The sequence below is a fragment of the Nothobranchius furzeri genome, chromosome 1, assembly GCF_043380555.1.
Source record: "Nothobranchius furzeri strain GRZ-AD chromosome 1, NfurGRZ-RIMD1, whole genome shotgun sequence".
Taxonomy (NCBI): domain Eukaryota; kingdom Metazoa; phylum Chordata; class Actinopteri; order Cyprinodontiformes; family Nothobranchiidae; genus Nothobranchius; species Nothobranchius furzeri.
In genome coordinates this window covers 84,632,219-84,653,174 of record NC_091741.1, presented here as the reverse complement: position 1 = coordinate 84,653,174, position 20,956 = coordinate 84,632,219, and the positions used below count along the sequence as shown (strand labels likewise).

Sequence of the window (20,956 nt, the reverse complement as noted above, 5' to 3'; positions counted from 1 at the left end):
CAATAGTGGTTAAATAAAGTTTAAATAAAAACTTTAATAAAATTGTAATATCCTAACAAATTATCCAAATGACGTAAATAAAAACACTATATTTGAAAACATTACTATAATTCAAATAAAATGTGTGCTTTCTCCTCTATATTAATGTCGATTTTTTTAAACAAACTTTATTTGTTTTTGTCACAAATACATAGTCACACTAACAAACATACATCAAATATACACACGAACAGACATCAGCTCATTAATCGACAAGAGGCACTTAACAGATAATACAACCTTCCAAAAGGTACGTTTTTTGGATTGTTTTTGTTATACAGGGTCAATCAGAAATAAACATTGAAGACTTATTAAAGCTATATTAATGTCGATGGCTTTCTCGCATTTGTTCGTGTGACGTCACCGACCGTACCGGAAGTGGCTGCTAATGTTGTTGTCACTGGCTGCGGATCCCTAAAAACATGGACGCAACGGTTTAACAGCTATTTACGCTTAAAAAAAAACCGGAAAGTTTGAGTGTGCTCCAATTTCCAGATTATATCACCATAATAATTTGGTCTTAATTAGTCATTTTGTTATCTGGTGGTTAGTTTTGTGCTCACCGACGGCTGCTAACGGTTCGGCATGCTAACAGAGGTTTCGAGTTTAGCTAGTAATTCAGGCGACAGGAAACAGTTTAAACTCAATAACTGAATGGATGAATCTGCTTAAAAACACACATTCATTGACGCCAGAAAATCGGTTTGGACGACAGTAAAAACAAGGTATATTCAGTCATTTATTCAGTTTCGGGCTCCTTGAAGTTAATCCGAGAGTTTTGCAGGTAAATTATTTGAGCCAAATTTTAACAGATTATTTTTTGTTTCGTACAGATGGCAGTAGAGCTTGATGTGTTCGTGGGTAACACCACTATTATGGATGAGGAGGTCTACCAGCTCTGGTTGGACGGATACACAGGTAGGAATGAGGCTGCATGTTAATATTATTGTTATAACATGAACAATCAGCCCTGATGTATTTAAGAAGGTTTTTATAAAGATCAAAAGGTCTACAGGCCATTATAGTTATATTATTGCATGTTAACTGATGGGTGATTAAAATCTAATTATGTAATTAAAAACAATGACACAGCTCTGTATAAAACCAAAACTGGGGCTTTTCGTCTGAATTAGTTCATACATGTAGATTAAGTGATCTGCTAGCAGAATAAAACAACAAAACAAAACTTTTCAAACAGCTTCAAATATTGAATTTACAATGGTTGAGATTAATGCATCAAAGATAAACAAAACTTGAAATGATTAGTTGCAACATACGGTATTCATTTTTGGGTAAACAAAGCACTTTCATTAGTCACATCACAGGAACCAGAAAACGGGAAGGCTAAGTGTGGGAAATAAATGGAGCAAAAACACAAAGTTGCCCATAAGTATTTGCTTAAATATCGCAACAAGTACCTCTAAACCTGGCACATCACTAGCAACACCTGAAGTGCAAAGATGCAGAAAATGCCAAGACCAGATCACTGGCTATGTTTACATTCACAGTAACACTTTGATATTAACCCTAGATAGAAAGACCAAAGTGTCAATAAAGCAATGTAATCACGTTACTGCATCGTGCAAGAACATTTTCTTCTACTTCCATAGTTCTCAGATCAAGTTATTTTACACAAAACTGGCTTCTTTTTGTTGAACTTGTTGCTTTCTGTCACACATTTTGGCATCACCAACCCCAGAAGACAGCTTGTGCAGAGCAGGATGAGCTAAAAAGTAATGCTCTGGTATTTTACCGGATATGGGTGTAATTAGCTGTAACAATGAAAAGGAAACACCAGAGTACTACATTGTAATGGGATGGGATTGGAATATTCTACGTATGACTTCTGTTAACAGCATAGTTGTACAACTGATATTCTGATCGGAGTTTGGGATCTATTCCAACAGTGAACGATGCAGTGAGGGCGCGTATGGAGGGAGGAGTACTGGATGAGTTTGATGCAACTGCAGATGTTCTGCTCAGTGATACCATGGACCAGTACAGGACTTTCCAGATGTGTGAGCGTCTTCTGCACAGTCCAGCCAAACTTGCAAACCAACTGCTGTTCCAGATTCCCCCTCATCGGCAAACCATGCTCATCGAGAGGTGAAGCTTGTTTAGTTATCTGTTTTAAGCCATTCTTGTGTTAAAATCAGTCCCTCTACCCTCTTTTTCCCAGTTTAAATTCAATTTAAAATTATTGTTTAAATTAAAAATCATTTTATTATTATTAAATTATTTGTGGGTCTCTGTTAAGATATTATGCCTTTGATGATGTATTTGTACGTGAAGTCCTGGGAAAGAAACTCTCCAAAGGAACAAAGAAAGACTTGGATGATATCAGTGCCAAGACAGGTGTGACTCTGAAAAGCTGCAGACGACAGGTAAAGAACACCACCAGCTTACACAGTGTTGCCTTTACAGCAAGTCTCTTTTGTTAGCCTAGTGTTGTGTTTGGAATGTTAAAAAAAATCATCATGCTGCAGTTTTTTTTTTGTTTAGTTTTCCATGACCTTTTCTCCAGGCTGAGGTACGGTTTATGAGTTGTGGTGGGCTTGTGGTTTGGAGAGAAAATAGTTGTTTTAGTTATTATCTAGCATCATGTGTTATGTTTCAGTTTGACAACTTCAAAAGAATTTTCAAAGTTGTGGAAGAGCTGAAGGGACCCCTGGTGGAGAACATACGTCAACATTTTCTTCTGTCTGACAAACTTGCAAGGTAACCAGTCCTCCTACAAATACTCTAACCCTTTTTTTTACTTATTTAGCTTTTGTTTCAGAATGACTGCATCGGTTTAATTCCTTTTGTTCAAAATCAAAGAACATTTTCCTCCTAAAGTCAAATATTCAGGGTATTTAATCCCATGGAAACAACAGCATGATTGTCTTGTATTTCCCATTGCATCCTGCTTACATTTAGCTTGTTTCAGGGATTATGCTGCCATTGTTTTCTTTGCCAACAACCGCTTTGAGACGGGGAAAAAGAAGCTGCAGTACATCACTTTCCAGGACTTTGCTTTCTGCGCCGGCCAACTTATCAACAACTGGACCGTTGGAGCTGTTGGTGAGGGATTATGGTTGCTTCCTTTGGCCAGTTCTTTGACATAAGATATAAGCCATGTGGATCATTTTTGTCAGTTATGTAATTTATCAAATGTCACAGCGCAATGTTAAACCAATATGTCCTAGAAACACTGTTATTGAAAATAAATGTTGATGCTGTGTAAAACTATGTAAAAATGGCTAAAAATAGACACCTGAGAACAAGCTGTTCATTTTTTTTGGTTTTTCTTTTCAATGAGACTCACTGACCAGCAGAGGTCCTTCACGTGTTACACTTCTTTGTTTGGACTTATGATTCGAATTTTAATACCAGTAAAACAAAAAGCCCCATATAGTTAGATGATGACATCACACTTATTATAATTATTTAAATAATTTTAAAAGTTTTTTTTATTTTAATAATCTCAATTTTTGTAGATAACATGGTGGAAGACATGGACGTTGACCTCGATAAAGAGTTTCTACAAGAGCTTAAAGAGTTAAAAGTTTTAATCACAGACAAAGATCTGTTAGATCAGCACAAAAGGTAACAAATCACTCTAAATAACACATGTTTAACTAAAAAATGTGCTTGTTATTCCCTCAGCAATCCCTCACATCCAATTTCCTGTTTAATTTTCTCCTTTTAGTTTGGTTTGCACGGCTCTAAGAGGGAAGACTAAAGCTTTTAATGAGATGGAAGCTAATTTCAAGGTGCGAAACGTGACACTTCCTGCTGCAGCGTAAAGGTTATTCACTTTTTCTCCAGGCGGAAATGAAAGGATTACAGAGTCATTTATCTGTTTATTACAGAATCTATCTAGGGGTCTTGTCAACATTGCCACAAAGTTAACTAACACTAAAGATGTCAGAGATTTTTTCATCGATCTCGTGGAAAAGGTGAGTTCACCTTCTAAAATGTGTTAATCTACAGTAAACTTAAAATTCATCCCAGATTATCCCAGGTTTGTCCACCAGCATGACATTTGTGTCTTTTGTTTTTACAGTTTATTGAGCCGTGCCGTTCGGACCGTTGGACAGCTGCCGACGTAAAACTCTACCTCACTCACTACACCAACTCTGCACACATTCTCGACACGTTCAAGTGAGTTCATGTGCTTTTTACTTTGTAGACACTGAGAGGGGCTTCTGCCAGATTCATCAGTCATCTGTCTCTGATGTACTCTAAAAGTACAAATGTTGTTTTTTAAAGTGAAGAATAGCCTTAATAGGTAGTGATACCAGTTTAAGTGATTTAATTTCTCTCAAAAACGGACATTTCTGTCCTGCCGGTGGGTTTCTCTCTCTATCGTGCTCATTTCTTAAACTGTAGTTACCTTGTTTCTCATGTAAAGTCACAGGAATGTAGTCGAGGATTTGCACAGCCCTCCACTACTACAAGTTTAACAAAGACATATTCATAAATAGAAGCAACCCCCCCCCCCCGAATATACTCGGGGGACTGAGATTGCCTCATTTACTTTCTACACCCAGATTTCACAACTACAGTGGGTCATAAGTCTTTCTGTGTGTCATTTATTCACCTTTTCCCTTTTTTCTGCCTTTCTTCTCGGACCTTCAGACACCAGGTTGTGTGGGACAGATACATGGGCGTCATCAAAAGCTGTATCTTCAAAATGTATCACGACTGAGGCTTTTTGGCTCGGCGGCCCACCCCACTCCTCTCTCTGCTCCTTTCTCTCGGTTCATCTCCCTCCTCACAAAAAGAGTAATTCTGAATATTCTGCTGTACTTTTGGCCGGTAGTGACCTTTTTTTTTTTTTAAACTTTTTAGGTCCCATTATTGTTCGTACGCACCTTGAGTGTCCTTCACTATCTGTAAATTGGCTTTATATATAAAATAAAACATTTTAACATCGGGATGTTGTTCTGTTTTATATTTTCTTGTGTTTTATGGTGGAGATGTTCTTGTTAACCCTGCACAGAGACAGGATTTACGATCCCGTGGGTGGAGATTAAATAGACGAGACGGAAAAAGAAAAGAAGGGATTCAAATCACGCGAAAGCAGAGATGGCAGATTTTGCGAAACCAGACTCGAAGCCCGTCTGGTGCCGAGGTTCAGCTTTGGGAGGTTTTAAATAGGATCCATGCATGACATGTGTGATGAACTCAGACTCCAGCCAGTGTGTGGGGTGTCTGTGTGTGGCCGTGAGGGACCAACCAGGAGGGGCACAGTTGGTCCAGCTTTTGGGAGGGAGGGGGTTGTCAGTGTGATTTTTAACAACATCCCCCGTAATGACAGCTGCCACTTCTGCCACAACATGTAAACACTGGACAGATGAAAGAGCTGAGTCTAAGAAAACCCGAAACTCTGGAGAAGGCTTGTTTAAGTAATACGCCCAAATAGTTTAAGATTTGACTGTGTTCAGATGACTTTTTGTTAAACTGAAGTATAAAAAGACTTATTCTCCTCACGTGGAAGCTTTAGTTTGATTCTAACTGGGATGCTTTCACACTTTGACCCAAAGTTGACTCAGACTCATAAAGACTACCCTCTGTTAAGCAACATCTTGGCTTGTTTGCATCGTACCAAACAACAAATTTTGTAACACGTCATGCCACCGAAATGCTTCCAGCCCGGAAATGCGTTAGTCATGTGCAAACAAGAGGAGGTCACGGTGACAGCTGCTCCTTTTGTATTTTGTTTCAGGAAATAAAAAGTTTATTCAGAAAAATAAATGGGACACAATTTTCCGAGCCGGTCTCTGATTTTTGTCCACATTCTTTTCCCTCCGATGCTAAAAATATCCTTCGTGTCAGATTTGGACTGGGGCGAAAGCCCGAGTCTCTCTACGGTGGAAAAAGGGAGAAAGATGGGGGAGGTAAGTATAGATAGATGGAGGGTAAGTGGAGAGAGGGTGGGAGAGCTTGGGGCTTTTGCGGGGGTTCAGGATAAATGAAACCAGGTGTGTTGTGAGATTGGGGGGGGGGGGGGGGGGGCATTTGTGTGAATCTGTGAGCTGTTGTGCCTGCGATTTGGACGAATTTGGTATTTGGGCCACAAACCAGGAATTTACACCCTGGGGGGTCAGGGAGAGGGGGTTTAGAGGGTGGAGGATGGCAGTGCAGGGGACCTAGAGGGGGGGTTAGGAATGGGCTGTCCCTCTCTCCTCCTTCCCTCCCTCTCTCCTTCCTTAAGGCTCCTCTCTCCCTCCCTTTGCATGTGTTCATCTGCTCCAGCTGTCGGTTTCCCCACTCACTCTCTCAGGGTCACACAGGCAGCCGTTTAAGGGATCACTCCTGAACGCCAGCTCATCCGGGACGTTCGCAGACGGACACACCAGTCAGAGGGGGAGGCTTACAGACCGAACACCCAGCAGAAAACATTCACCTGTGAGTTTTTCTGTGTTTTATTAACAAACAGAGATGTAGGGGAGGATTCTGAGAGTTCAGAGCTTTGTAGAGAAGTGTAACGAAGGTGAGATGTACCTCTTTTCCCAACGTTCTGGCACAGGCCATACACGTCACTGCTGCAGTACTGCTCTGCTCTCCCAGCTGCACTTGGCTTCTCGCAAGAGCCAAGATAACATGGCTGTGTAGTTTGGCTCTGACTAACAGGAGGGGGGGGGGGGGGGGGGTAGACAGGAAGACAGGCAGTGAGTCACAGAGCATGGATTATGAATTTGTATGTTGCAAAAATAATGCCATCTCATCCCTGTTGAGCATCTAATCCAGCAACATTATGCCAGGACTATTGGAGGAAAGCCAAACAGGTGCCAGCACAGCTCTAAATTCTGACCTCACCATGTCTCGCTGCCTGTTTTCTTAATGAAGTCAGAATGAGATGTCTTCAAACACCCAGCAGAGCAGCATCACCTCCCAGAGTTAGTCCAGTAAGGTCGCTTTCACAGCCGCCTGACGTTCTTTGGTTGTAAAGGTGGACTCGCTTCTAAACTAAAAGACTCCGCTTGTTGTTGCGAAGCTGAGCTGCTAGTGTAAAAAAAATGAAGTTTTACCAAAAAAAGTATTATAATTGTGGTTTTTGAGGACAGTAATAGTCGGCCTGTGATGACAGCTCACGCTGACCAGCCAAAGATCACCCCTGAAGCAGTGCTTCTCAAACTTTTCTGCTTCAGCTATACCTTTCACAAAATAATGCTTTAGGACACACAACCCCAGATGTTGCTCTTTTGACAACACAAACATGCTTAATAAGCTAAATAATTCAAGGCATCAAAAATTGCTTCTGCTCATATTAACTTATATCTATTTATGACGATTAATTATGCTAGAAATATAGCTTTTTATTTATTTTATTTTATTTTGGTTTCTGGAATTCACCCTAACACCCTCAGTGTAGTTTGTGGTGACCCACAGTGTGGTCCTGACCCTGGGTTTGGGACCCATCCATCCATCCATCCATCCATCCATCCATCCATCTATCCATCCATCCATCCATCCATCCATTTTCCTCCACTTATCCAGGGTGGGTCATGGGGACAGCAGCCTTAGCCTAAGTAGCTGGGGAGACTTCCCGCTCCCCGGCTACTTGGGCCAGCTCCTCTGGGGGAATCCCAAGGCATTCCCTGGCCAGATGAGAAACATAGTCCCTCCATCGTGGCCTGGGTCTTCCTCTAGGTCTCTTACCAGTTGGATATGCCTGGAAAAGCTCACCAGGGAGGCGTCCAGGAGGCATCCTAACCAAATACCCGAGCCACCTCAACATGGCCTCTCTTGATCCGTGACTTTGGGAACAACTGCCCTAAAGGATAAAGTGGGAATTGCTTATGGCTGAATTAGGTAATATTCAGCATTCCAACACAGATCACGTGTTCTGTTTAATGAACTATTTTAAATATTTATTTAGTGTTCTATAGAACATTCTAAATTGTGAATAAATCCCTGATCTGTTCATTTTAGAAAAAATCTGTGTGTCTGAATGTCAGTGGTGGGAGCACTCTCGGGTCAGAGCCACATCCTGTGACATTCCCTTATGCATCCTGCAGAGAGATGAGACTTTAGACAAACGGTAGATGGCGGTTTGGCTCCAGCTGGCCTATTCTTTGAACCATGAGGGGTGGATGGGTGTGGGGGAGTATTTCCCAGAACCTGATACTCTGGGAACCTCTGCAATGGCAGGGCATCCCAGCTGAGAATCGGTGCCCACATCCTTGCCAAGGGCATTCCAGATGTCCGCCACCACTTGGATCTCCAGTGGCGTCGGGGCAACACCCATGCATCCTGGCTGCCCACACTCAGTAGCCAGTGAGTGAGCAGACCCCATCCTGATGGTCAGTTTGTTTTTGGGTGGTTTACTGGTTGCATTCTTGCTGGTCGGGCCGGTTCAGAAAAGTCACGTCCTGTGGTCACACGACAGTCTGTTTCACCATGGTTGCTCAGAGTGAATTACCGTGTTTTTAGATAAAAACATTTTCTTTAATTCAAAGGTCGCAAATGGCTGGTGATGTCATCGGGTGAGTATTTGTGGGAGTCACCCTGTTTGTCCAACTTGAACCTCTACAATAAGCAGTGCCTGCAAACGTGGCCGCTGGAGTTCATGTGAGAGCGTGACTGTATGCATGTAGACAGGCAGTGATTATAACTTTCCTGTCATGCATTTTAGCTGGAGCTCACTCTCTCTTTGTAAACAGCACTCCAGTAGATTTTTTATGACTTAAATTGGCCTGTTTTTATTCCTCTGCTAGAGTTGGAAGGACTGATTTGTTTATTTTTAGATTGAGTTGAAACACTCAGAGCTTCTGTTCAGGAACATTAACTGAGGGATGGTTGTGTCTCTGCAGGGAGACAAGCCCGGTCCATCAGAGTGTTGAACAAACACTGGGGATTGTGTAAAAGGTCATTCATGGAAGAGATACAAGTATGACTCAAATTAGAACTTCTGAATTAAAATTTTCAGGTAAAAACGTCTGGTTTGTTTATTTTTATTCTAAATTGTAACTTTCCTACAGAGTCTTGAAAATTATAAATATATTATTTGTATCATCCAGGACCTTTTTTCTGTTATTCTAGTTTCTTTAAAGTAAAAAAAAAGTTAATTTCTAAAAATAAATAGGCCCTAAGCAGTGTTCATGAATACAAAAGCTCACCATCACTATTACACGACCCTTTGGTGACACAAACCCCGACCACTGAGTGTAAATTAGACTGAGACTGTTGTACTGAGTTTTTTATAATTATAAAGTAGGTCAGAGACCATAAAAAGGTCTATAATTAACTTTTCACCAGCTATTTCTTCTTCATTTTATTTATATTCGCTCTGCAAATATTTGACCCAAAAGCAGACATGAATGGTCAAAGTAAATCCTGTTAGGTTTGAGATTTCAAAACAATTTAGTTAAAATATTTATAGCACAACTTTGTATTTACATGTTAAAAATGGAAAGAATATTGTTTGAAATATTGAAATAGAGGATGTGTAGAACGCCTGGAAGGCTAATTTTGTATTAATCATTGTTCTGCTCTGTATTAGATTTGAGCTGATCTAATAATCAGAAACGCTTAACTTCTCCTAACCAATTTGAGTCAGAATGCAGGACACTTAGAAACCATTTAGGGTGTTAAAAATCAAAAATCATACTAATTTAAGTTAAAACACACCAGTGAAGCGCTCAATGGTGTTCAGCCCCTGAGCAGAATGGCTGAGTTTTAGCTCAGAGACTGAAGCATCAGAGCATTGACGATGCTGCTGTAAATCATAGGTAATAATCAGGGTTCATGAGGCTCACACACTCATCTCTGATACACAGAAATGTTTCCATGGATTTTTGGTTTGCAGACAGAGAGCTTTCTGTAAACACTTCATTTGAAAGTATTTCTGTCATGTTGACCCAGTTATTTTTGACTGGAGCTTCGTCATAATGATGTTTTGACCTGGCAGGGGGCTATTTCCATGACTTTTTCTTGCCATTAAAGAAAAAAGTGGGTTGACAGGTGATGAACAAAGTTAACTGTTCTTAGTAATGTCTTAAAATAGCCTCTAGTCTTTTCTGCTGCTTTCAGTCCTGTTCAACATTTACTCAATGTCAGAGTTTTGAGACTGAGTAGAGCTGTTTTTATGATTAAAACAAATTAGTTGTCTTTTCATGTACCCCCCCCCCCTCCCCCGACCCCTCATCTCTGAATTACAGATGCAACTGGTTGACTCCTGTGCTCATCCCAGAGACTCGACTTCACATCACTACTACTTGTCTGATAGTTGTGTGTGTTTGAGTGATTGTGTCTGAGTGTGTGTGTGTCTGTGTGCATGTGTGTGTGTGTATGTATGTATCAGTTAGTGCATTAGTATGCAGGGTGCTTGTGTGTCAGTCTTGTGTGTGTGCATATGTGTGTCTGTGCTCCTCCGCAGTGCAATTTCACAGTCACATAGAGAAACTGACACCCACACGGTAAGGATGGATGAATCTATCACTTTCCTTTTGATCTGAGTCCTATTTCTTACTTTTTTTCCCTTCATTTTGCTGAAATTAGCATTCTGAGGTTTGGGTGACCTCAGGTAAAAAGTTATGTTTCAGTGGATCCTCAGGTAGGTGTCTCAAATGTGTTAAATATTGGGGTTTAAAATAAGAGTAAAGACTGACTAAATAAATTAGCTTGCAAAAATTTTCCCAATAATTAGATTCAAGATCTTTTTATTGTCATTGCACAGGTGTACAACAAAATTCTCTTTGCGCTCATCAAAGACAGCTCATGTAAGGAGGTAGTAAAATGTAAGTAAAATAAATAAAAAGGCTAAAATAGAAGTCACACACACACACACACACACACACACACACACACACACACACACACACACACACACACACACACACACACACACAGCCAGTTTAAAGTGCAAAAAATTAAATTAAAGCATAAATGTAAACATGACGCTAGGACAAGTCTGAACTATAAAGTGAAATATAAAGTCAACATAATATAAATGTAAACTGTCACATGTTGAGGTATCATGGCTAACTAGCTTAATGTAAAGGTGCTGTAGTGAGGAAAAGATGAATTTCATTTTTTTCATGGATTCAGATTACCCTAACTTTATCCTAGCCATGAGCTCCACTGAACACCCTCAAAATTAGAAATATGTAATGCTCATTAAAACAAAAATGTATCTAAAATATTTTAAAGTAGCCATTTCTCAGTTAATAATGCAGCATAATAAGTTACAGTGTACCATGTCGTAAGGAAACATGTTTGGCAGAATGACCAACCTGAAATCAAACAATTAAGGTGCCATAAGCAAACGTGTTTGTGCGGAAAATATTTGAAATGTTGGTTTTCATACAATCAGGGTGCTCCTCAAGGGGTGGCTAGGGGGGCCATGGCCACCCCAGGAGAATTGTTGGAAAGACCCACTCCCTAAATCACATCCATGACAACAATATAATAATGTTCTTTAATTAAGAATAAATGGTAAAGCCAATAAATACATTTATTTATAAAGTTTTAATAAATTTTTTATTCAATAAAAGACAATTAAAATATATATGAATGTCACTGAAGCTCACCATTGTTGAGACAGCAACAGAAAAATTAAAGTTTAAAAATTCTGAAACAATAACTGAAGTAAGCGTTTTAAATTTAGTCTTTTTCTGAAATGTTTGTTTCTTAATCTTGAGGTAATTGTGTTCATAGTTTTTTTTTTAATAAAAAAAGAATGAAGGAGTAATGCAGTGCAGCTACCAGTTACCCCCGGGACCAATTTGCGGTGCCACCTCAAAAATTTCACTGGCCCCGAATTCTTTGGGTGCGCTACTGCACACCAAGGGCTGAATGGATGTGGGATTTAGAAAATATGCCTGTAACTAAAAAGGGAATACTTTCTGTAAGGCAAATACTCTCGTCATCACATCTAAGAGAACAGACTGCTTCATTAGGTCAAAGCTTAGAGCTGTAATTATCATTAATAAGGAAAAACCTTCTTGTGCAAACACAAACCAAAATACTCCTGATTACAGGAATCCTTGTTAAGATCTGGTTTTTATTTTAACGTTTGATTTCCTTTCAAATGTTGAGAATCAGGTGATTTCTTCCTCGTTTAGCGACTTGTCTGGACAGAAATGTTGCTCCAGGTTACGCAAACATCTGCGTGCCACTACACCCCACCTGTCAGGTGATACTGATCAGGTTTTTGTTAGAAGTGATCGCCTCGAGTCACGTCTTTTCCTCTGCTTCCAAATGTTCCACATAAATGTGTCTGCTCAGTACTTTTTAGTGCTCTTTGCTGGGGTTCCATTTGGTTTTATTACCATGTTTCATCACTCTTCAGCTTTTCTTTCCCTTTAGGTCACTGCAGTAAACCTCCCCTCCCCTTCTGAATGATAATGACGCATTTTCCTAACAGTGCCCCTACAGTAAATAATCTGTCTTTAAAGGGACTGAAGCCTAAACTGTGACAACTCCTTTGACAGAAACATGTTTATTTTGTTTTGTCTTCTTGGCTCAGCACTCTGACACAAACTCAGAGGAAACAAATTCCTCTCCCCCCTGCTGCTTTTTTCATGTTTCACTACTGGAGATTTATTATGTATGAGGAATATATTATGCAACGCCTTGGCTCAGAGTTTCTCTTCACATCTATTTTTCCATCATTTTCTCACACAATCTTACTCCTTGCTGCTTTTTTTGTAGGAATGCACGGATGGGTATCACTGGGACCCTCAGACTGAACACTGCAAAGGTGAAGCTCCTTTTAACTCAGATCTTTAAAAATTGATTTCTAACTGTGAGCTTAAATGTGCCTGCGTTTGCTGCCAGACATAAACGAGTGTGAGACCATCCCCGATGCCTGTAAAGGGGAAATGAAGTGCTTCAACCACTACGGAGGCTACCTGTGTCTCCCCCGCTCTGCGTCAGTCATCCCTGCTCCAGAGCCCCCCATCACACCCACAGAGGCCTTTAACCCCTGCCCCCTGGGCTACGAGCAACTCGGAGACAGCTGTGTGGGTGGGTGTCTGGTTTTTCATCTGGGGGGCAGACAGGTGGCCACAGGATGAGTGATCATTAAGTTTGTGTGTGTGAGTTTGTTGGTGGCGGCCATAGATTGTGAGGGACAGGTGGTTAGGACTGGAGGCAGCATGTTGGTGCAATCTGTGTGGGTGGGAGTGAGCACGAGCCCACAGGAGGCAGGGTGAGACAAGAATTCACATGAAGACAGCTGCTGTGTTTTTAGAAAAAACGACTTCAAGTGAGAAACCTACTTGTGCCGAAGGACGGCGAGGTGTTCATCTGGCTTGCATGACACAGCAAGCATGACTCAGCATGATGTTCTCTGCTTCTGGGTGCAAGTGAGGAGAACATCGTGGCCATCACCTCAAACAGTCACACCGTATATGTCAATCAGGCTTAGTGATGCTGCGTTTGCACACATTAACCACACACATCCTTCTCCACACACAGATGTTGATGAGTGTGAGCGAGATGAACACGACTGCCAACCCAGCCAGCAGTGCATCAACACCCTGGGTGCTTTCACCTGCCAGTGCCCCGATGGTTACCGCAAGGTTGGCACAGAGTGCATCGGTGAGAAAATCTACACCTCTGAACTCACATGGGAACATTTGCTGCAGCTGGACCTGAGCGAGGTCACCTCCTCAGTGAACTTCCTGACTCTGGTTTCTCCTCGTCAGACATCGATGAGTGCAGGTACAGGTACTGCCAGCACCGCTGCGTAAACGTCCCCGGCTCCTTCTCCTGCCAGTGTGAGCCCGGCTTCCAGCTGGCAGGAAATAACCGATCGTGCATTGGTGAGATTAAAGATTATTTACTTTTACATTAATCCTAAAATAAAACAGCCCTCGGCAAAGACCAAAGATGTTTGTAGAGAACACTTTTGGTGGGCAGTATAAAAATGGATATGGATGCTTTCTTTATTCTTGTGATATTTCAGAGATAATTTAAACATATTCTAATGAAAAAAGCTGAAACATGCAAACAAAAATCATTAGATCAAGGAGGCAACAATCCTGTTGTTATTTAAAATTAGCTATAGCTTCTTTTAAAAAGCAGTAAGTATGTGAGGCTGTTCTCCATGACCAGCAGTCATACTATAGAGATAAATGCTCACCTTGTTGAGACAGCTAGATGTAAATTCACTCCACAAAATTCTCTGTGGCCATTTCAGATAATCCAGAGTTAAAGTCTAACATTTTTAAGTGATTTGCTGAACTGTGAAACTTCCTCATGTGTTCTATTTGCTCCAGACGTCAGTAGCAGCTGTACATGTTAAATGGTAAATGGCCTGTCCTTGATATAGCGCCTTCTAGAGTCCTGAAACCCCAACAGCACTTTACAACACAATCAGTCATTCACCCATTCACACACACATTCACACCCTGGTGGGGATGAGCTACGACGTAGCCACAGCTGCCCTGGGGCGCACTGACAGACCACCACCAGCAGGCAAGGGGGGTTACGTGTCTTGCCCAAGGACATAACGACAGCGACAAACTGAGCGGGGCTCGAACTTGCAACCTTCCAATTGCAGGGCAAGCACTTTACTCCTGTGCCACCGTCGCCTCGAGTTAAGGTTAATGTCATGCCTGTAAAAGCAGTCACGGACTTTCGTGGCAAAAGTTTCACTGCAAAAACATTTTTTAGGAAAGTAAAAAAATTCCTTGTTGTATACATTTTATCTTATTTTTAGTCTTGAAAAAAAACTTTCTCATCCCCCCAAAACAGTACTACTTGAAATAAGGTAAATATTCTTAAATATGGTCAAATTCTCTTGTTTTGAGTAAAATACTAAATCTACCAATGAGGTAAGCAAAAGTTGCTAGAATGATTAAAACTAGCAAATGAAAAAATGGGTAAATTCTGCAAGTACATTCTTGCGTACTTGACAAGTATAGCAGAAAGCCCGTCCTACCGAGCACAGGAGTACGAGGATGGCATGTGGAGCAGAACTGTGCTCCTTCACGTCATGGCAACAAACATGAAGAGTCCGAAACAAACAAACAAACAAACACACACACACACACACACACACACACACTGCAAATTTAACAGCTTACACACAATTACATATCTATAATAACAGGCAACTTTTAATTTGATTATTTTGACTTAATTATTTGTTGTATTTTTTTATATAAAAACACTACAGTTATGAGCTTTCTTCTGTGCCATTTTCTGTTTGGGATATAATGCTTTGTGACCCAATGCATTATGGGATGCTAACCCGGCCCAAGGAAGCATCAATGCATCCTCGATAGAAAGGGTGAAGCAAGAACACTTTTGGGAACTTTGAGCGTACTTGCCATGATGCGTACTTAGGATTGGAACAGTATTTCAACTTATTTCAAAAATTCAGGCAAGTACTCGTATTAACAAACGGCCTGGCTGTTACATCTTTTCACTCAAAACAATAAAATTGATCCTAATTAAGAATAATTTTATTTCAAGTGGTGCTGTTTTTGCTGATAATATATTTTGTTTTTTTTTAGACCAAATTAGGATAAAATGTCTGAAAACAAGGCTTAAAAAAACGTTCTTGAAAATCTGTTTTTGCGGTGCTCTTTTCCAGCGTCTTCACCATGTTTTATGTAACTTGGGCAGACTTTGTATAGTATCTATGTATATCTAACATAGTTGTTGCTATTCGATGCATCTTGCTGTCAAATATCAGAAAATGAACCAAATGTACACCAGTGGCACCAAAACAGACAGAACATGTTAAAATGATGAAAACCTGAAAGATCAACAGAAATTATGACTTTAAATCCCCAAACCTTTTCTAACATTTTACCGCTACATTAAATCGAACCACTGTAAACAGAACCTGTTTAACTCTAATCTTTGGAGGGTTTGGCTGAAATGTGCATTTTCATGTTGATCATTCCAGTAATGAAAAAGAGAAAACAGCCTTTTTTAGAGACTCCAGTGCAATGAAATGTTCTTGTTTTTGTTTCAGATGTGAATGAGTGTGAGATGGGTGCCCCCTGCTCTCAGAGGTGTTACAACACTTACGGTACGTTTCTGTGTCGCTGTGATCAGGGCTACGAGCTCGGGCCGGATGGCTTCACCTGTAACGGTAAGAGACCTGCTTTCTTTTCAATACTTTCTGTTCCACTTTGCTCGTTCTCGTTGACAGCTAATAAACCCTCAACTTGAACCTTTTCAGACATTGACGAGTGCAGCTACTCCAGCTATCTGTGCCAGTACCAGTGTGTAAACGAACCTGGGAAGTTCTCCTGTATGTGTCCAGAGGGATACCAGCTGCTGGGCACCAGAATGTGTCAGGGTGAGCGGGTCTGGCTTCCTCCTGACACTAACACCTCTGTGCTCTCAGAGTCCACGTGTTTCCGCTCAGGCAGAAGCTCTATAACTGTAGGCTGTGTCCCGTTCTGCATGATCAAACACCACCAGCTGTTTGTCTTCTGCAGATATAAACGAATGTGAAACAGGCCAGCATCAGTGCTCCGAGTCGCAGACTTGTGTCAACATCCATGGACGGTACCAGTGTGTGGACAACGACCGCTGCCAAGATCCTTACATACAAGTGTCTGACAAGTGAGTGACGCCTCGTGAAAGTGTGTGTTGTAAACACACACACACACACACACGCTTCCACACACCTTGTCTTAATTACTCAAATATGTGCTCGCCATCAGCTCAGAAAATAGTCAGCCCCCTGTGCTGAGTATGGCTCAGCCTGTTAAATTACCCCAATTACTTTTTCCATGTATGAGTCCAACTTTACAACCTTTTCTTCTGAACACACTCCAGTGCAATAAGAAAACTTTCACAGCTGTGAAAAAGCTGCAGCAGGTGTCGGTTACTAATAATCTGCATGATTTGGATATATAACTTGTGTTAGTGAGACCTGGAAAAGAAAAGCTACTGTTCTGATTTTTTAGTGTTCTGTTGTTTTACTCCCTCTGCTGGCCGATGTCAGAACTGCTCTGATAAATAATTCTCTGCTCTCTCTCTCACTTGTCTGGATCAGCCGATGTGTGTGCCCGGTCAATAAGCCCGCCTGCAGAGATCTGCCGTTCTCCGTGGTCCACCGCTACATGAGCATCACCTCGGAGCGCTCCGTCCCCTCTGACATATTCCAGATTCAGGCCACCAGCGTCTCGGCGGGGGCTTACAACACCTTCCGCATCCGCTCTGGGGATGACAATGGGGACTTTTACATCAGGGTGAGACATGCCGGGGGGGAAGGGGGGCGTAGGAGTGTGATGTGGTGATTCAGATGAAATCTCAAACAGAACTATGAAAAAAATTTTATAAACTCATGACTTATGTCAAGGATTTCTCCTACCAATGCTGAAGAAATGAAATTCAGATGCATGAAACTAAACGTCCAGTCACACAAAAGCTTTAATGTTAAATGATGGTGCTTTAAAGATTTACCCAGAGGCAGCTTCTTTTAGCTGCATAATTTGAAAAAATAAATAAATAAATTAATTAAAAACAGAATTCACAGGTTTTGTTTAGAGTATCTGTGTTTTAATTTTATTGTTAACATTCTCAAAGTTCTTTAAAACCATGGACTTCTAAACAGTCCAGAAATAAATCGAGGTTCTTAGCCCAGACCCAGAGATCAGCTGCCTCTGTAGTGATCACACATCTAGTTTGTGATGCAGAGAAAAGCCTAATGGTATCAGTAAAACTCCCAATAGTTTAAAGCAAAATATGAAATATGAACATTAAGGGGTTATGAAGTAAAATATTTATATTTTTTGCTGCATTCAAGCAGACTAATTTACAAAACTGAAACATCATCTGTCACCGTAGTGAGTCATTTTCTCCTAAACTCCCTGAATGCATCACTTAAATCCAGACTTTTCTGCTAATTAACGTATTTGCTTTCTGCCGGATTTGTAGGTCATTTAACTGGCTTCAGACAAAGAGACATCAGATGTTTTTATCTCTGTCATTCCTGATCAGTCAGATCTGACTGAGACTTGAGCTTTCATGAGATGAAAACGGAAAAAGTACAGCAGCAATCAGAATAATCCTCTGAAGCTTCCAAAACCTTTTTTTTACACTGAAGCCCAGTAAAAGAGGATTAGGCGAGCGGAGTGAGTCATCTGTCATAAGTTCAATAAAAATCATCTTTTATTGCTTAGTTATTCACAGTAACAGGAAGTTTCCCCGAGTTTTGAAACCTTTGTCAGGACATGCACTTTTATGAGTAATGACTCCAAACAAGTAAGTAACTTTTAATTTATCATCAGACTTGTAGCTCTAACTTTTTCAGCTTCCACCCAAAAGCTGGAAGTCATCCCTAATTTGTTCACTGCAAAAACTGATTTCTAACAAAGTAAAAAAAAAAAAAAGAAAAACCTTGTTATGACACATTTAATCTTAAAGAGAAAATAAATGATTCTCTAGAAAAATAGCATTACTTAAAATAAGGTAAATATTCTTAAATATGATCCAAAGTTTCATGTTTTTGTAAAAGCATTCTGCCAGTGGGGTAAGCAATAGTTTCTCCACTAGAATTCTTAACTAATAAATACATTTTTTGACTATTTTGCTAGTTTTAAGAATTCAAGGAAAGCAACTTTTTTTCTTACTCAAAACAAGAAACTGTGGATCATATTTAAGAATGTTTACCTTATTTTAAGGTTGAGAAGAATGTTTCTTCTTAGACTAAAAACAAGATAAAATGCCTAAAAAGTAGGCTTTCTTAGAAATAGTTATTTGCAAAGAGGTCTTGGTCAAAATTTATTCAGACTTTTCAAAGTTTTTTTTTCTCTAAAATTTGGCTGATATTTGGAAAACTTTTAGACAAGTTTAAACCAGTATTTTTTGTAAAGTTTCCTAACCCTTTAACTTTCTCACCAAGAAAAAAAGCAATGAAAAATGTTCTCCTTTTGCGTCTTTTTGATTTGGGACAATAAGAACTCAGGTAAAATGTAAATTAATGATAGTAATAAAATGATAATAGTTAAAATGTCAAGGTTTTATCATTGTTATGCTTTTTCTTCAAACATCTCTATTTTTAAGAACTTTTTAGCTTATGTTTTTTTTTCTTATTAAGTTAATTTGATGCTTCAATGAGATGAAGGGACTTAAGATATGCTCCACCAACTGGTTGACCAGGCAGGTAAGGCTACACCAGGTCTATTTAATATCCAGGCATCAAAAGGCTCCTAAACTCAAAAGATGATCCAGTATTGTGTTGACACAACAGAAACGTTTGCAAAAATCTGATTTTAGGTTCAATTTCATTTTCTATCTTTTATCAGTTACCAGCAGCTTGTTTCAGACACTTTCATTTGGGTAATTATAAAAAAAGAAAACTGAATTTGACATGTAAAATTAAGAAGTATTAGCTGAAAACAATAGATGCATCCATCCATTTTCCTCCGCTTATCTGGGGTTGGGTCGTGGGCGCAGCAGCCTAAGCATGGAGGCCCAGACTTTCCTCTCCTCAGTCACTTGGGCCAGCTCCTCCAGGGAATCTCAAGGCCTCCCTTGGCCAGCCGAGAAACGTAGTCACTCTATCGCGTCCTGGGACTTCCTTTAGGTCTCCACCTGGTTGGAATAGCACACAGACTGATGATAAACAATGATATACTTCTAGAAAAACTGCAACATCAAGTCAGTGAAAGATATTTAAAATGAAAGAATTTACGCAGACTGTGATTGTTTGCCATTCCTTCACCTTGATACCAGCTGTATAGATGACCTCTATAAAGAGATTGAGATCAGAAAGTTATGTTACATGAGTATAAATATGTTGCTGGTTCCCTGTCTCCTACAGCAAATCAATAACATCAGTGCCATGCTGGTGCTGGCCCGTGCGGTGTCGGGACCCAGAGAGTACACGTTGGACCTGGAGATGGTGTCGGTCAACCCCCTGCTCAGCTACCAGGGAAGCTACCAGACCAGCTCTGCCCTCAGACTTTCTATCTATGTCGGACCGTACTCCTTTTAAGGAAGAAGAAGTGTGGGGGGGCACATGAATCCAAATGAAGCTGTAAAACAGAAACGGTCAATGCAGTTCAACCAGTCACTGTGATAATGCATCATTGTCTTTTTGTTCTTAGACGTTCAAAGGAAGTGACGCCTTTCTTTTAGCCGGTATTACGTGTAAGACTGACAGCGTACAAACACCGTAGCAGCAGTGTCACACAGATTTGTAGAAGCTGTAATATGCACTCTCCAACTTGTTTCTTCTGTTTGATCTGACAGTTTTCTTCTTATTTACTATCATTATTTTCATCTGTCTGACGGCTTCATTCTGTTCTCTTTGTTCACGTTGGAAACACATCTGTGTCTCGTTCATCCCCCTGGTGGAATAATCACACCACGAGTCACCAGATTGGTTGGTTTTCACCAGTTTAAATGCTTTTCTCTCCCAGTTCACCTCTGTTTGTCCATTTGTTGTTATCAGCCCTGTTTCCTGTTGATTCAGTAACCACTCACATCAGACCTCAGCACCCATGCTCCTCCTCCACCGTTCACTCACACATTTCTGCTTTTTCTACATGTGTCATGTTGTGTACTTTATATATTTTTAAAGATCTGAACCCAAATAAAACAATATACCTTTCACCGATGCTCCCCAGTGAATTATATTTTCTTTTAATTTTTATTTGTTCTCTTGACTCTTCCAATAGAGTAAAACAAAGGTTTTAAAATAATAATTAACAAAAAATGTCCCAAGATTTGCTGCTTCTGTCAGTCTATAACGTTATAAGCAAACTGAAATTTGTCATCAAGGGTGCCAGTTACTGAGAACTATTCTTATTAGTTTTCTTTTCGCTCTTTGCTGCTAAGAAAAAAAAAACAAGAAAAATGCACCAAAACTTGTGGTTTAATCAGGAATAGAGTGTTGGGATGTCTGGTAATGGAACGTAGGCAGAATGAACAAAAAAACGAAAATATCACCGTATAAAAATGAGATTTTAGCAAAGCCAGCAGGGAACCCCAGCCCTTAATGCTC

At 40.3% G+C, this 20,956-nt stretch overlaps 2 protein-coding genes across 4 annotated transcripts; both read left to right on the top strand.

Moving 5' to 3' along the window:
* The first annotated feature begins 417 nt into the window (after positions 1-417).
* On the top strand, positions 418-4,960 carry fibpa (fibroblast growth factor (acidic) intracellular binding protein a). Of its 2 annotated transcripts, none has more exons than XM_015948656.3 (11): positions 418-764; positions 873-957; positions 1,947-2,145; positions 2,297-2,423; positions 2,657-2,757; positions 2,969-3,102; positions 3,519-3,627; positions 3,731-3,794; positions 3,894-3,980; positions 4,088-4,185; positions 4,663-4,960. In XM_015948656.3, exons 2-11 carry the CDS (start codon positions 873-875, stop codon positions 4,730-4,732), a joined length of 1,074 nt encoding a protein of 357 aa, XP_015804142.3. In that variant the 5' UTR covers positions 418-764; the 3' UTR covers positions 4,733-4,960. The 2 variants fall into 2 exon arrangements, with proteins under 2 accessions (XP_015804142.3, XP_015804151.3); XM_015948665.3 differs by having other exon boundaries at positions 664-764; positions 2,332-2,423.
* A 1,334-nt stretch (positions 4,961-6,294) lies between these two features.
* On the top strand, positions 6,295-20,565 carry efemp2a (EGF containing fibulin extracellular matrix protein 2a). Of its 2 annotated transcripts, XM_015948606.3 has the most exons (11): positions 6,295-6,435; positions 10,191-10,448; positions 12,685-12,733; positions 12,811-12,999; positions 13,453-13,575; positions 13,683-13,799; positions 15,965-16,084; positions 16,175-16,294; positions 16,437-16,563; positions 17,000-17,195; positions 19,772-20,565. In XM_015948606.3, the coding sequence occupies exons 2-11, from the start codon at positions 10,347-10,349 to the stop codon at positions 19,943-19,945; spliced, it is 1,317 nt and encodes a 438-aa protein (XP_015804092.1). In that variant the 5' UTR covers positions 6,295-6,435; positions 10,191-10,346; the 3' UTR covers positions 19,946-20,565. The 2 variants fall into 2 exon arrangements, with proteins under 2 accessions (XP_015804092.1, XP_015804114.1); XM_015948628.3 differs by lacking the exons at positions 6,295-6,435; positions 10,191-10,448 and adding an exon at positions 10,731-10,769.
* The last annotated feature ends 391 nt before the right edge of the window (positions 20,566-20,956 follow it).

Coding starts and splice junctions, on each gene's coding strand:
- efemp2a (XM_015948606.3), top strand. CDS start 10,347: ATGCAGGGTGCTTGTGTGTCAGTCTTGTGTGTGTGCATATGTGTGTCT. Junction 16,085..16,174: donor GGATGGCTTCACCTGTAACG/GTAAGAGACCTG, acceptor GAACCTTTTCAG/ACATTGACGAGTGCAGCTAC. Junction 17,196..19,771: donor ATGGGGACTTTTACATCAGG/GTGAGACATGCC, acceptor TGTCTCCTACAG/CAAATCAATAACATCAGTGC.
- fibpa (XM_015948656.3), top strand. CDS start 873: ATGGCAGTAGAGCTTGATGTGTTCGTGGGTAACACCACTATTATGGAT. Junction 2,146..2,296: donor CAAACCATGCTCATCGAGAG/GTGAAGCTTGTT, acceptor GTCTCTGTTAAG/ATATTATGCCTTTGATGATG. Junction 4,186..4,662: donor CACATTCTCGACACGTTCAA/GTGAGTTCATGT, acceptor TCGGACCTTCAG/ACACCAGGTTGTGTGGGACA.